This window comes from Mustelus asterias, chromosome 14, assembly GCF_964213995.1.
Source record: "Mustelus asterias chromosome 14, sMusAst1.hap1.1, whole genome shotgun sequence".
NCBI lineage: Eukaryota > Metazoa > Chordata > Chondrichthyes > Carcharhiniformes > Triakidae > Mustelus > Mustelus asterias.
Window position 1 is genome coordinate 12,839,279 of NC_135814.1, and position 17,305 is coordinate 12,856,583.

General features: G+C 43.1%; 1 protein-coding gene across 1 annotated transcript in view; it reads right to left on the reverse strand.

Annotated features, from left to right (window-relative positions):
* LOC144504123 (contactin-associated protein-like 5) overlaps positions 1-17,305 on the reverse strand; it is a 922,207-nt gene that overhangs the window by 617,079 nt on the left and 287,823 nt on the right. Inside the window, exon 4 of the mRNA XM_078229299.1 lies at positions 3,806-3,953. Coding sequence (XP_078085425.1) covers positions 3,806-3,953 — 148 coding nt within the window. The remainder of the gene's footprint in view (positions 1-3,805; positions 3,954-17,305) is intronic.

Consider the following 17,305-nt stretch of genomic DNA (forward strand, 5'->3'; position numbering starts at 1 on the left):
ATAATTCACCTGGATATCCGCACTCTCTTGTAGAGGTCCATCCAGATGCTGACATTTTGTTTATGTCTCTAAATATGACTTCACTTGTACAGCTAATAATCTGGGGGCAGACAGGTGGATTGGTGGAGGGGTGGTGGGGGGGTGGGGGTGTAGTGGGGTGGTTATTATATCTTTCAAAGCTTACTAAACCCATAGAAGTTTCAGCCACATGTTCAACTTTGTGGAAGCAAACTCTTCGACCATGGATCATTTTTTTCTGGATGGAATTCAACATCCTTGTGGCAACAGGGGAGATTGAAGACTCATGGGGTGAGGTTAGTGGACCATCTGGAAATAAGTTTGGCCTGAGGACTGTGAATGGTTTTATAGGGTTCCGAAAATGGTTTTATAGGGTTCCAATCTTGGATGCTGAAACAACCAAGATTGTTGCGTTGGCAAAACCAAGTTGGACGCAAGGGATTTGAAGACTTTGCCATGGGTGAAGTAGAGAAGTTGTTTCAACATCATCGCGAGGAACTCTCTGCAGAAGAATTGGTGGAACTGGTGAAACTGGGTGACTTTAAACAGGAGCAGGAAGAATAACCAAGAAAAGCTCATTTTACACCCAAGATGATGACAGGTCTCAATATCAACTGAAGAGTTGAAAGAAAAACAGGTGACAATTTTGGAAAGAATTTGCCTTTTATCGAGTGATTGACACAGCAATTGCTCCTCACTGAGCACTTTACAGAATTGAAAAGCAAAAGGCAAAGCAGCCAAGAATAACATTTTTTGTGAAACGGTTAACAATAAAAATTTTTAAATATACATCAACATCTCCATCAGTCATTTCACCCACTTGCCCTCCACCTCCACACTCAAGTACAGTACAGCAAGTGTAATCAATTTTATATCATTCTTATTGTATTAAGAACATAATAACATGAGAACTCGGAGCAGGAGTAGACCATCTGGCCTCTCGAGCCTGCTCCACCATTCAATAAGTTCTTTTCGTGGACTCAGCTCCACTTACCCGCCCGCTCACCATAACCCTTAATCCCTTTACTGTTCAAAAATGTATCTATCCTTGCCCTAAAAACATTCAATGAGTTAGCCTCAACTGCTTCACTGGGCAGGGAATTCCACAGATTCACAACCCTTTGTATGAAGAAGTTCCTCCTCCTCAACCCAGTCCTAAATCTGCTCCCCCTTATTTTGTTTGTTTTAATAAACAATTTCTACAGTAAATTATTCTTAAATATATTCCAAATATCGTTATTATTGCCTTTGATCCATAACACATGACAAATTATAAGGATGGCTGGAGCCTATCTAATTGACTCCCATTGTAAAGTATGTTAATTGCTTGTGATTTTGCCATTTGTGAAGCTTCACAGGAATGTATCCCGTGTGAACATTGGGACTTCACTGTTTTGTGTGAATCAAGGTTCAATGATCGACACTCTTGCTGCACAGGATCTTACTCAACACATTTTAGCTTCTGATGAAGGGCAGCACGGTGGCACAGTGGTTAGCACTGCTGCCTAATAGCACCAAGGACCCGGGTTCAATTCTGGCCTTGGGTGACTGTCTTGTGTGGAGCCTGCACGTTCTCCCCATGTCTGCGTGGGTTTCCTCTGGGTGCTCCTGTTCCCTCCCACAGTCTAAAGATGTGCAGGTTAGGTTGATTGGCCATGATAAATTGCCGCATACTGCCCAAGATGTGTAGATGAAATGGATTAGCCATGGTGAATGTGTGGGGTTGCAGGGATAGGGCGTGAGCAAATTCTCTGTCAGAGAGTGGATGCATTCGATGGGCCAAATGGCCTCCTTCTGCACAATAGGGATTCTATGGTTCTATGATACCAGCAGCACAGTGGCATAGTGGTTAGCACTGCAACCCCACAGCGCCAGGAACAAGGGTTCGATTCCCGGCTTGGGTCATTGCCTGTGCAGGGTCTGCATGTTCTCCCTGCATGTGTGTGGATTTCCTCTGGGTACTCCAGTTTCCTCCAACCATCTGAAAGACTTGCTGGTTAGCTGCACTGGCCATGCTAAATACCCGAACAGGCGCTGGAGTGTGGCGACTAGGGGATTTTCACAGTAACTTCATTGCAATGATAACGTAAACCTACTTTTACACTAATAAAATAAACTTGAAAGAAAATCCTATTGCCTTATGTTCACAAATGAGTTATATTAGAGATATATCACACCAGAGTTATAAACAGGGTTTGAAATTGTATCAGTTTTCTGAATCCTTTCTTATGCAAATATGGGTAGAGGCAAGATTCTCTGATACTATGAATATAAATTAAATTGAACAGCCATTTAGAGAACTGTTGAGATTTCCAGTTACCTTGAACACATGCGAAAGGCATGTCAAATGGCATAATAAGGAAAATTAAAGCACCCATTATACTCACCGCTATCTTTATTAACATTAACTAAAGTAGGTTATTAAAAGTTTTTTTCGAGTTTACACAGGAAAAGTTGGCTTCATTTGACAAATGCTTTCATTCGACCACATTTCATTCACAGTGCGAGTGGCACATTGGCCACGTTCTTTGCTGTAACCATTCTATTCAGGATGGTGAGTGTTCAGCACACGCCATTCTGGGAGCCGGCAGAGAATACATCGCTGCCATCTCTGATAAGCCCGTTGCCACTTAACGCTCAGTTAAGCATTGATTGGCAGCAGGCGGGACATCCATCTGCCCTTGGATGGAGATCCTGCCTTAAGACTTGTCGGCGACAGCTCACCATCCCCTCCAGGCACAGCGCTGCAGTGGCCGGAAGAAGTACTGCAGTGCTGTACCTGAGCCTAAGTCCTGGGGCCGAGGCCCTGGGGTAGCAGCATAGGTGATGCCCCGGGGGGGAAGAGGCGATCTCGGTGTCGAGGATTTGGCCAGGGGGAAAGGAGGCCCAGAGCTTCCAGGTTCCTGAGGGGAGGGCACTCCATACCTGAAGGAGCTTTCAGACTGAGCTGCATTTCCCCCACCCTTGAGAATGAGGGTTAAGGCTTTTTCTGTCTGGTCCCCTGATCCAACCAGAACCCACCAGCGTCAAATTGAGGCTGGGCAGGTATAGGCCCTTAGTGGCCACTAAGTGGCTATTTAAAGGCTTTAAGAGGGGCATGAGCAGGCTACCCATGTGTGTGGCCTGGCCCGCCTCATCCCACCATAAAATCATGTAAAATTCAGGCCTATGATTCTACAATAATGCTCAGCGACCATCATCACTGTTACAGTTTTTAACATTGTTCCATATATTCTTTTTGATCTCCTTTGACATGACAAACTGTGCTAAAAAAACCCACCAAGGAATGTTGGTTCTGGGGAATCGACCACTTTCGATTTCAAGCACAGGTAAATACGGAACAAAACTCCTCTGCTCTGCCCAGATTATCTCCAAGGAGTTGTCCCGTGCAAGCTGGAACATTTTTATTTATTTTACCAAACCAGCCACTTAATGGGTCCGTGAGCACACCGAGTTCGGTAGTTTTGAGCTCCGGGTTCGTATACAAGTGAAAACTGACTGCTGAATTAATCGAGTTGTTCTTTGGGATCTTGCTGTGCACCAAGTGGCTGTGTTTACTTACATGAGCATGAGAGCACTTTGAAAGCAACTCTTGTCATACAAAACACTTTAAGGCATTCCTGAGGGATGTACATAGCTGCTTAAATGCAAGTGTTTGTCACTCTCTCTCTCCCTATTTAACATTAAACAAAGTACCTCATTATGGTGTGATCAACATCCCATTTCCTGCGAAGATAATCACTTAGAAATAGATGCACGTTCATTCCCTTTGTTAACGTGTACTTACTGTAGGAGCAGCCATAAACCTCAACTCTCATTCCTATTCGACCGGTTGGATTCCACTCGAGAGGGGCAAAGCGAAGGAATCTGGCTCTGATGGAGTACTGCAGTTTGTAGTGCACAACACTGTCCGCATTAGAGTTTCCAGGAAAAGCCTATGGAGAAAGATGACAGAAAGAGATTAATGATGACAACTTTCAATCAATAATTCCTTAGATACTCCTTACATCCAAAAGAAGCAATAAGACAATTGAGTTAATGGTTTTTCAAATGCTTTTCTGATTAAATGTGCATTTTGATCGACTTTTGTTAAGCCTATCTTCTTTTCTTACCTTCGAGTCTATTTTCTGTTTGTTAAATCTAACTGGTGAACTGGTGTGATGACAATAATCTCTCCCTCAAAGTCACCAAAATGAAGGATTCATTGACATATATTGTCAATGTAGTGGAGAAAATGCCCGTCTACATCAACAGGGACGAAGTGGAAATGGCCGAAAGCTTCAGGTTTTTAGGTGTCCAGATCACCAACAACCTGTCCTGGACCCCCATGCCGACATGATAGTTAAGAAAGCCCACCAATGCCTCTACTTTCTCAGAAGACTAAGGAAATTTGTCATGTCAGCTATGACTCTCACCAATTTTTACAGATGCAACATAGAAAGCATTCCTTCTGGTTGCATCACAGCTTGGTATGGCTCCTGCTCTGCCCGAGATCGCAAGAAACTACAAAAGGTTGTGATGTAGCCCAATCCATCACTCAAACCAACCTCCCATCCATTGACTCTGAATATACCTCCTGCTGCTTTGGAAAAGCAACCAGCATAATCAAGGACCCCACACACCTCAGACATACTCTCTTCCACTTTCTTCCAGCGGGAAAAAGGTACAAAAGTCTGAAGTCACGTACCAACTGACTCAAGAACAGCTTCTTCCCTGCTGCCATCAGACTTTTGAATGGACTGACGTCGCATTAAGTTGATCTTTCTCTACACCCTAGCTATGACTGTAACACTACATTCTGCACTTTCTTGTTTCCTTCTCTATGGATGGTATGCTTTGTCTGTGTAGCGCACAAAAAACAATAGTTTTCACTCTATACTCACATGTGACAATAATAAATCAAATCAAAATCAAATCAAATCAAAATCAAAATATCTTGCTCTTTCATTTTGCAATAGAAATTTGTTATCTGTTCATGACATTGTAAGCATAACTTTCTAAGCAACGCAAATCATTTGGAAATGTTTGAAGATTTCACATTATCCATTATGGAGCTGTTTCCTTCTGTTACAGACAATAAAACAGGATTTGCATTTATATAGCACCTTTCATAACCTCAGGGCATCCCAAAATACTTAACAGCAAATGAAATACTTCTAAAGTACAGTCACTGTCATAATGTAGGAAACACAACAGCACACTGCAAGCTCCAACAAACAGCTATGTGATTGTAGAAGGGTTAAAAGGGAGGTTAGGCTGCAACAAGATTGGAAGGGACAGAAAGATGCAAGCCTGGTTGAAATATTGAAACTTGCTGCAGGAAGGCACATGAAGGCAAACTATAAACAACTATCTCCCAGACAGTACTAGACAGTCACACCCCAGGTACTACTCCTCAGAGATCGCAGTAACAATAAAAATCAATACTATTTACCATGACCCGCACAATGTCTGGGCAGAATGCATCGGGTCTATTGTGCCTCTGTAAAACTAATCAAGCATCAGAGATAGGGATGAAGAGGTGATAACTGTTGTAATTGATTTCCATAAATGAAATTTACATGTTAGAAGGTACTTGTAATGATTTGGTATTACAATGAGGTAGACGTAATCAATATAGGATATGACAAGAGAATGGTTAAAGATAAAATCACATAGGACAATTGAGATAGCACAATGTGACAAAATCGGGGCTTAGAGCAACAAGATGATGACTTAATCAGAATTTTGCATGTGAACATTGTAACGCAAAAAGGTAAAGACTGCTGTAAGAACCCACGGGACAAAGTAGCTCGGAAGCAATCTTGAATTTTAACTCCGAGTGCTCTCCCTCATGCATGTTGAACAAGTTTGACTAAACCGTTAAGTTGAAGCTCTACATGGTGTTGCAAAGTTGTGGTTTGTAAAGTTGTCTATTAAAGAAGCAGTCTTTTTTCTGTAAGAAAAATGCAAGTACACAGAGAGCCCAAAGTGAAACATTGTCTCAAGGGCCAAACAGTAGTGTTGCCTAGACAACAGGCTGTTTTTGAATTTTAGCCAATCAGTTTAAACTAGGCACTTAGCTACCAGCAGCCTATTAGATTTAAATTTGATACTTTGGTCACCTAAGAACCCATCCTATTGTGGGAATGTTGCGATGAATCCAGGGGTATAAGAGACAGCTCTCAGCTCCAGAGAGACACAGCAACTGCTCCCTGCCACAGCTTTTAGCTCAAAGCCTCATCTGAATAGCAAAGGTACCAAAAGAAGACAGAGGTTCCAGACAGAAGAAAGAAGACAGAAGATTCCGGAATATAAAACCTGGTTGTAATTTTGAGAGTGACTAAAAATTCTAGTTTTCTGTTAATAAGTGGGAATTGTATTTATCTAAACAGCATGATGTTCGAATAGTGTTTAATTCGATTTGTGAATAGTTTAGTTAATCTGTCCAATGTTAGTTAGATAAATAAAGTGTTACTTGTTGATTTTATGGAGAGAGCCTGAGGTAGTTATTTTGATTTAACCATTAAAAGTTGCTGAAGAGCAGACCGTACTATCTCTCACACACTTTTAACAGATTATAAAGCGAGGTACTCCCCTTTGAGTGGTTAGGTGTTCACTCTCAGAGAGGGGATCAACCACCCCTTTAGAACAATGGTCTCCGAGACTCTGTTCGTTCGCTCCCTCCAACAGCAATAATCACCAGGAAATCTGTCTTTGTGATGTGACTCATGTATAAATATTGACCTGAACATTGAGGATAAATCACCTACTCTTCTTTAAAATAATCTGTGGGACTTTTTACATGAGAAAGTCAGGCACGACATTGGTTAAGGCTTTCAGCTGAAAGAAGGTACCTGAAACAGTGCAGCCCTCCCTCAGTACTGCATTGGAATTTCAGGGTTTTTTTTATGTCCAAGTCCAAAAATGGCCAGAAGTGGGTCTCGAACCTTTTGGACTCAGATACAAGAGTGCAACCAACTGAGCCACAGTTGGCAGGGCTTTGTTGGGTTAAGTTGCAACAATTTAGTGAAGTGAATGTTCATAAGCTGACTTATAATGTCATTAACCATACTGGAAGAGGAAGTCTTCTCTTGTTATCCCTTCAACATTTTCTTCCTCACTCATTTTCCTTTATTGCTCCTTCAGATTCCCATTCCCACATCTACGTTGTTTCTTTCAAATGTTGCAACTGTCTTTTCTCATTACATCATTTATTTCTGCTCATTTTGTTTGAACCATTATTAATTGTTAACCCATGACCACTTTCATCTCAAAGGACAAGGGCAGCATAGAGTCATAGAGGTTTACAGCATGGAAACAGACCCTTCAGCCCAACTTGTCCATGCCACCCTTTTTTTTTAAACTAGTTCCAGTTGCCCGCATTTGGTCCATATTCCACTACCCATCTTACCCATGTAACTGTCTAAACGCTTTTTAAAAGACAAAATTGTACCTGTCTCTATTACTACCTCTGGCAGCTTGTTCCAGACACTCACCACCCTCTGCGTGAAAAAATTGCCCCTCTGGACACTTTTGTATCTCTCCACTTTCACTTTAAACCTATGCTCTCTAGTTTTAGACTCCCCTACCTTTTGGAAAATATATTGACTATCTAGTTGATCTATGCCCCTCATTATTTTATAGACCTCTATAACATCACCCCTCAGCCTTCTGCGCTCCAGAGAAAAAAGTCCCAGTCTATCCAACCTCTCCCTATTACTCAAACTATCAAGTCCCAGTAGCATCCTAGTAAATCTCTTCTGCACTCTTTCTAGTTTAATAATATCCTTTCTATAATAGGGTGACCAGAACTGTACACAGTATTCCATGTGTGGCCTTACCAATGTCTTGTACAACTTCAACAAGATATCCCAACTCCTGTATTCAATGTTCTGACCAATGAAACCAAGCATGCTGAATGCCTTCTTCACCATTCTGTCCACCTGTGACTCCACTTTCAATGAGCTATGAACCTATACCCCTCGATCTCTTTGTTCTGTAATTCTCCCCAACGCTGTACCATTAACTGGGTAAGTCCTGCCCTGGTTCAATCTACCAAAATGCATCACCTTGCATTTATCTAAATTAAACTCCATCTGCCATTCGTCAGCCCACTGGCCCAATTGATTCCAGCAGATACATGGCAACACCAAGTTCTCCCTCAAGCCAGTCACTCATCCATATTGGAAATATAGTGCCGTTCCTTCACAGTCACTGGGTCAAAATCCTGGACCTCTCCCCTCACAGCACTGTGAGTCAACCCATAACACATGGACTGCAGCATTTCAAGAAGGCAGCTCACCACCACTTCATTTTTTTACTTCCTTTCATGGGATGTAAGTATTGTCGACAAGGCAATGAAGGATGGACAATAAATGCTGGCCAGCCAGCGATGTCCATGTCCCATGAATAAATTTTTTAAAATTATGTTTATCTTACATTAATATCTTTTATGTAACCTTCACACTCCTCTACCACCGGCCCTGTTCATTGCTTCACTCCTCCAATTGCTGAACAGGTTAAATGAGGATGTCGGGAACTTTCAAACTCTTCAGTTAAAGTGAACGAGAATTCTGGAATAGTGTAATCTGCAAGTGCTTGCAATGTGTATCACCATGTGCTGCTGTGTTGTCAGCTTACAAGACAATACTGATAAGTCAGACACAAGTTCAACTGAGGCAGGGCACTGACATCGTACAATCCCAAAAGGTTCTGGAGTCTGTCATGTTTCCGCAAGCAGCGTGCTTCTCATAAGTTCTTAAGCTATAGGAGCAGAATTAGGTCATTTGGCTCATCGAACCTGCTCTGCCATTCGATCGTGGCTGATGTGCTCCTCATCCCCATTTGCCTCCCCAATTTTCAACCCATTACCAATTAAACATCTGTCTAACTTCTCCTTAAATTTACTCACTGTCCCAGCATCCGTTCCACAGATGCACAACCCTTTGGCAGAAATAGTTTCTCCTCAACTCTGTTTTAAATTTGCTCCCCCTCACCCTAAGACTATGACCTCTCGTCCTAGAATGTCCCATAGGAGGAAGCATCCACTCCACGTCTACTTTATCCATACCTTTTATCATCTTGTCTACCTCAATTTGATCTCTCATCATTTTTCTAAATTCCAGAGACTATAAGCCTAAGCTGTTCAATCTCTCTTCATACGACAAACCCTTCATCTCTGGAATCAATCTAGTGAACCTCCTTTACTGAACCTATTAACCCTTGGGATAATGTGGAGTTTGTTCAATGCAAAATCAAGCATAAAGGCCAATGAACTCTGGAGTGACCAGATCAGGAAGGCTGAACCCACTGGATACTAATAAGGCTCTGGGCCCCACAATATCCCAGCAATAGTCCTGAAGGTTTGTGAGCCATGCCCCTAGCCAAGCTGTTCCAGTACAATTACAACACTGCCATCTACCTGGCAATGTGGAAAATCATCTAGGTGTGTCCTGTGCACAAAAAGCAGGACAAATCTTCTCAATCATCAGCAAAGCGAATTGAACGTGTCATTTGTGCTATCAAGTGTAGACACCATCAAGTCTCCAAAGATGTGTGGGTTAGGTTGATTGGCCATGAAAAATTGCCACTTAGTGTCAGGGGTACTAGCAGGGTAGACATGTGGGGTTATGGGGATAGGGTCTGGGTGGGATTGTGGTTGGTGCAGACTTGTTGGGCCAAATGGCCTCCTTCTGCACTGTAGGGACTCTATGGTTCTATGATTCTAAGTGGCATTTACATAGCGATATCCTGCTCACTCATACTCAGTTTGGATAAAAGAGCTGCACTCAAGAGGTGAGGTGACTGTGAGGGTCCTTGAACATCAAGGCAGCATTGGACCGAGGAACCCTCGCAAAAGTGAAGACAATGGGAATCAGGGGGAAACTCTTCACTGGCACAAGGGAAGATGGTTGTGGTTGTTGGAGATCAATTATCCCAGTGCCGGGACATTACCGCAGGAGTTCCTCAGGGTAGTGTTCTCAGCTCAAGCATCTTCAGCTGCTTCACCAATAACCTTTCTTCCATCATAAGGTCAGATGTGGGGATGTTTGCTGATGACTACTGTCCTCAGATACTGAAAACGTCTGCGTCAATAGGTAGCAAGATCTGGACAACATTCAGGTTTAGGCTAACATGTGGCAAGCAACATTCATGCCACACAAGTGCCAGGCAATGACCACCTCCAATAAGAGAGAATCTAACCATCTCCCCTTGACATCCAAAGCCACTATGGTTGATGAAACCCCCACCATTAACATCCTGGGATTAACTAATGAGAAATTGAACTGGACTAGCCATAAAAATACTGTAACTGCAAGAACAGGTCAGAGGCTGGGATTTCTGAGATGAGTAATGCACCTCCTGACTCCCCAAAACTTGTCAACCTACAAGACACAAGTCAGGAGTGTGATGGACTAATCTCCACCTACCTGAATGAATGCAGCTCCAAAAACACTTAAGAAGCTTGACATCATCCAGGACAAACAGTCTGCTGTATCATATCCCATCCACAAACTTTCACTCCCTTCACCACCAATGCACAGTGGCAGCAGTGTGTATCATTTACAAAATGCATTGTAGCAACTCACTAAGTCTCCTGCATCAGCAATTCCAAACACCTGACATCTAACACATAAAAAGACAAGGGTCGCAGATGCATGGGAATACAGCAAAGGCAAATTACCCTCCAAGCCACACACCATCCTGACTTGGAACTATAACTATAACTGTTCCTTCATGATCATGAGATTAATATCCTGGAACACCTTTCCAAACAGCACTGTGGATGTACCAACACACAGGGACTGAATCGGCTCAAGAAACCAGCCCACCACTACCTTTTCAAGCGCAATTATGGATGGGCAACAATTGCTGGCCTTGGAAAGAGTTATAGAACAGAGATCTAGAGGTACATGTTCATAGCTCCTTAAAAGTGGAGTCACAGGTGGACAGAGTGGTGAAGAAGGTATTCAGCATGCTTGGTTTCATTGGTCAGAACATTGAATACAGGAGTTGGGAAGTCTTGTTGAAGTTGTACAAGACATTGGTAAGGCCACACTTGCAATACTGTGTACAGTTCTGGTCACCATATTACAGAAAGGATATTATTAAACTAGAAAGAGTTCAGAAAAGATTTACTAGGATGCTACCGGGACTTGATAGTTTGAGTTATAAGGGGAGGCTGGATAGACTGGGACTTTTTTCTCTGGAGCGTAGAAGGCTGAGGGGTGATGTTATAGAGGTCTATAAAATAATGAGGGGCATAGATCAACTAGATAGTCAATATCTTTTCCAAAAGGTAGGGGAGTCTAAAACGAGAGGGCATAGGTTTAAACTGAGAGTGGAGAGATACAAAAGTGCCCAGAGTGGCAATTTTTTCACACAGAGGATGGTGAGTGTCTGCAACAAGCTGCCAGAGGAGTAATAGAGGCGGATACATAGAAACATAGAAAAACTACAGCACAAACAGGCCCTTCGGCCCACAAGTTGTGCCGAACACATCCCTACCTTCTAGACCTACCTATAACCCTATATCCTATTAAGCTCCATGTACTCATCCAGGAGTCTCTTAAAAGACCCTATTGAGTTCACCTCCACCAATTTTGTCTTTTAAAAAGCATTTAAACAGTGACATGAGTAAGATGGCTATCGAGGTATATGGGCCAAGCGCGGACAATTGGGACTAGCTTAGTCGTTAAAAAAAGGGCGGCATGGACAAGTTGGGCCGAAGGGCCTGTTTGCATGCTGTAAACCTCTATGACTCTATAACAATGCTCACATGCCATGAAAGGACGGAAAAAATGAATTGAGGAAATCTGGAGAAAGTAGAGTGCGATGGTCTCGGTTTTGGTTCCTCGTTGGTGCTACATTTCAGTAATAAGGAATTTCTCCCTGTGTCTGCATGGATTTTCTTCGGGTGCTCAGGTTTCCTCCCACAATCTAAAGATGTGTTGGTTAGGTGAATTGGTCTCAGGGGATTAGCAGGTAAATATGTGGAGTTACAGGGATAGGGCCTGGGTGGGAACATAGGATTTAGGAACAGGAGGCCATTCAGCCCTTCCAGCCTCCTGATTAAATGATTCAATACGATCATGGCTGATCTGGTTGTGGCCTCAATTCTGTTTCCTATAAGACCCCCCCCATAGCCCTCGGCCTCCTTGTCTGCCAATAAATCTTCTACCTCTGCCTTGAATAAATTCCACTGCTCCCTGGGGAAGAGAATTCCACAGACTAACGACCCTCTGAGAAAAAAAACATTCTCCTCACCTCCATCTTAAACAGTTGACATCTCTTAAACCGTGTCCCCTTGTTCTAGTTTCTCCCACAGGCGGTAAGATCCTCCCGGTAACTACGCTACCATAGAGTCATAGAGGTTTACAGCATGGAAACGGGCCCTTCGACCCAACTTGCCCAGTCCGCTCTTTTATTTCAAACCCCTAAGCTAATCCCAATTGCCTGCATTTGGCCCATATCCCTCTATACCCATTTCATCTTACCCATGTAACTATCTAAATGCTTTTTAAAAGACAACATTGTACCCGCCACTACTACTACCTCTGGCAGCTTATTCCAGACACTCACCACCCTCTGTGTGAAAAAATTGCCCCTCTGGACACTTTTGTATCTCTCCCCTCTCACCTTAAACCTATGCCCTCCAGTTTTAGACTCCCCTACTTTTGGGAAAAGGTTTGTTCTTGAAACCATATGTTTCAAGATCACCTCACATTCTCCAATGAGTATAGACGCAATCTGTTCAACCTTCCTTCATAAGAAAACCCCTCCATCCTCAGAATGAGACAAGTGGACCTTCTCTCAACTGCTTTCTAATGCAATGATATCTATTTTTCAAATAAGGACACCAAAGCTGCACACAGTGGGCGGAATATTCCCATCCCGCCCGCCACGGGAATCGTGTGGGGAGACCATGCAAAGGTCCATTAACCTCGGGTGGGATATTCTGGTTTGGGGGTGAGTGCAGCTGGAAAATCCCGCCCCAGTATTCCAGATGTGGTCTCACCAATGTACATTTGCAGGGACCTCTATCCTATTTCTTCTGTGATAACCATGACAGTTGAAAAACTGTACTTCACCATAGAAATATTTAGTCTGGAACATTATCTTTGAATAATAAAGCAATGCAAGAGAAAAGGAAACAACTGGAAGATTATTGCATTAAAAAAAAGCACATTTATTATGCAGAAGGAAATCAGATACGGACAATCTCCACAAAGAACAAGCCAACTAAACATTCAGCATTAATAATGTATAGGCGCTCTGCACCAATTACTGGATTAGACTGTTTAGTGGGCAGCTGTGAGCCTTTGGACTTTACTGATTTCTCATTGCTCCAATCTGCTGTTTATCAAAGTAAACACCAACATCATATTGAATAATACGGTACATTCTCAAACACAGTCTAGCCAAATGGAAATAGAAAATGGTGGGAATACAAAGCAGTGCCTGATCTTGGAAATATGACAAGCTGTTTCCAATTCAGTCAGACAGCTTGTACCTATTCTTGTTTGAAACCTTCTTCCAAAGCAACTCCCCTCAGTCTCTAACTCACTGCACTCCACACAAATTGGACATGATGAAGAATTGCAAGGCAATTATTAATTGAGAAAGGAGGAGAATTTCATTTTGAGTTTGTTCATGTATACGATTAGGACACCCAGAGACCCAGGGGGCAGCACGATGGCACAGTGGTTAGCACTGTTGGCTCAGGGACCCGGGTTCGATTCCCGACTTGGGTCACTGTCTGTGTGGAGTTTGCACATTCTCCCCGTGTCTGCGTGGGTTTCCTTCAGGTGCTCCGGTTTCCTCCCACAGTCGGAAAGACGTGCTGGTTCGGTGAATTGACTCGAACAGGTGCCGGAGTGTGGCGGCTGGGGGAGCTTCACAGTAACTTCATTGCAATGTTAATCTAAGTCTTACCTGTGAGTAATAAACAAATAAACTTTAAAAATTAAATGTGTATGAGCTCCTCTCAACAGTTTGGTGAATAAGCGTCTGCTCCAGAATTCAGATAAAATAAATTCCACCTATTGCAGAGCTGAGGTGAATAAAGAGTCCCAGGGTTTGTTCCCGGGTCTGGGTGCTAATTAGCCTCAGTAAGCTTGGCCTTGGGAGTGGTGTGTGGGGCTGGGGTGGAGGCAGGAATGATGGCCAAGGGAGACAATCCACACTGGGGGCTGAATCTTCTGTCATCTGCCATGTTGTGATTGATGGCTGGTAGGTGGGGTTGGCATTTGATTGGATGTGAAGGTACAATGCCTCCTTCCCTTCTCCACTTCGATTAAGTTCTTTCATTGGGGAGGTAGCTAATTAATTTCAACTTGAGGTCCCCATCCTACCCCCACAGGTATTAATCCAGCAGTGGGCAGGACAACAAGCAAACCGTGGCGCTTTTGGTTGCAGGCTCCCTTGTGGCAGACCATGAGAAGGGGGCCTTCAATCAAAGACATACAGCACCTGATTGAGAAATCCAGCATCAGGAAGGAGGGATAGTGGCACTGAAGGCCATCCCTCAGACCTTGCTGCCAATCCCTCTCACCTCAGCTCCACCATGGCCCTCACCCCATGACTCCCTTTCCGCCATCACTCATCAATCCAAGGCCACGACTGGGAACCATACCTGCAGCACCCCACCACCAACCCCCCCTAGTGGCGCTGTCGAGTACGTAAGAGATGTTGGTCACTGATTGGCCAGCAAACTGCCGGTAGGCAGGACATCCGTCTTTGGGGTCCTTGATCTCAAGATATGCCTGTCACTGACCTGTTAAATGTCTAAATGGCACAAGGTGCATTGGGCATTCTGAAAAAGAGACAACACGGTGATCTCATTGGCTCCTCATGATTCGGACTAGTATTCCTCCTCTAAATGTTTCTTTTAATTCATTCATGAGGCACGGGTCCCCAGAACATTAACTGAGTTTCTGGATTAATAGTCTAGCAATAATACCACTCGGCCATCGCCTCCCCGACACAATTATACTTCAACAAGTTGAGAAGAAGGAGGGAAAGCGGAAGAAAGCTGGAAGAGTGAACTTGTGAATTTCGTGGAGGTTCAACCAAAACTATATCATTTGGTTACAAAATATAGCCACATATAATTCCGAATATATATTTTGCAATACTTACTGGGCTGAAGTATTGAGGGGCATTTGTGATTCTGGATCATGTTGTAATAGAGTAGCTGCACGGTAATAATATTAACTGCATAATAATAATCACAAATTAAAGGAATTGTGTTTCCAGTTCAATAGTCTAATTACAGAGAGATTAAAAGCTTAGTATAACAGGATACCGCTTGATAATGCCAGTGCTTAGTTTAGCACTAAATTGCTTGAAATAATGGTTCCAATACGCAGCATTATCATTGTGCAAGTAACAGTATGATTGTTCAAACATATTTTTCTTTCGCTTTATTGACAATTTTCTTTCCATCAAAGAGCATTTCACTTAGAATTAAGATAGATATACAAATGGTGTAACATGATTCAATGTAGTTGAAGTTTCTTTATTCGTCACAAGTAAGGCTTACATTCACACTACAATGAAGTTACCGTGAAAATCTCCCAGTCGCCACACTCCGGCACCTGTTCAGGTACACTGAGAGAGAATTTAGCATGGCCAATTCACCCAACCAGCACGTCTTTGGACTGTGATGTGGAGATACCAGTGTTGGACTAGGGTAGGCACAGTAAGAAGTCTCACAACACCAGGTTAAAGTCCAACAGGTTTATTTGGCAGCACGAGCCTTCAGAGTGCTTCCCCTTCATCAGGTGAGTGTCATCTGATTGTTATGAGTGATACTCACCTGATGAAGGGGCAGCGCTCCGAAAGCTCGTGCTACCAAACAAACCTGTTGGATTTTAATCTGGTGTTGTGAGACTTCTTTGGAATGTGGGAGGAAACCGAAGCACCCAGAGGAAGCCCACGCAGACATGGGGAGAACGTGCAACCTCCACATAGACAGTGACCCAAACCGGGAATTGAACTCCGGTCCCTGGTGCTGTGAGGCAGCAGTGCTAACCACTGTGCCACCCCACAACTCCCCACAACTACTTCCCACAAGTGAAAAATAGCCCCATTGTCTCTTGTACTAATTTTGAATCATTTATAGTTATTTGATAGTGAGAGAAAGCGGAAACCTGTTCCATTTGTTCATTATCATGTTGCTGGGATCATGTTGGGACCTTGCTCTGTGCAAATTGGCTCCCTATATTGCAACAGTGTCTCAACTTCACAAAGTTTCATTGGCTGTAGAGTGCTTTCGGATGACTTGTAGTCAGGAAAGATGCTATATAAATTCAAATCATTCTTTATTTCTCTCTCCCATTGGAGGTAACTCAAAAGGTACATATTTCACAAATCAGAGTCACTTCCTAATAACTCAACTGAGTGACAACTTGGACTGTCGACCGAGGAGAGAAATAATGAAACCAACCATCCTCTCACACGCACACGCATACACATGGACATGCACAAGTGCATGTACACACATACACACACACATGCACACACATGTACACACACGTGCACTCACATGCACATGTACACACACACACATATATGTGCACACACATACGCATGGACACACACACATGCCCCCCACACGTGTACATGCTCATACAAACACACGCACCTACACACACATGTGCATGTGCATACATGCGCACACACACACCTACCAAACAGACATGCGTACACACAAATTCAGGACTCATTTTATAGTTAATAGATTAGACAGCCATCTGATATTATTCCTTTCTTTGAACCCAAGATTTGTAAATCTCAGTTTTAATCCCAATACTTGAGATTTCACAAAATACCAACTCGAACTGGTAAGTCATCGCACACCGCAGAATGAAGATACCACTCTGCTGGTCATGACCATCCTGTGCAACTGTCCACTGGCTGACTGGGAGACCTCATGACAACATCGTGTGTAGTCCCACTTTCATTATTTTCAAACTGGATAAGCAATCTTGCACAAGGACAAAATGATTGAATCAAGTAAACATAAATGATTCTTGCCCTTACGACACACAAGACTCAATTATTATAAGTTGCACTCACTCGCTGAGGACTACACAGACTGAGAACAGGGGAAAAAGGAAAGAACAGTAGGAGCATCAATATCTGAAAATAGAATGGAGAGATAATCAATTCAGGTCTGACAAAAAGATTCCAACTGAGGCACTGACCAGTTATTTCTCCCTTCAGACTCCAGGCAACCTATTAGGCATTTCAATCATTTTCCATTTTCATTTCATGAATGAGAAGACATCTGATTGTTACA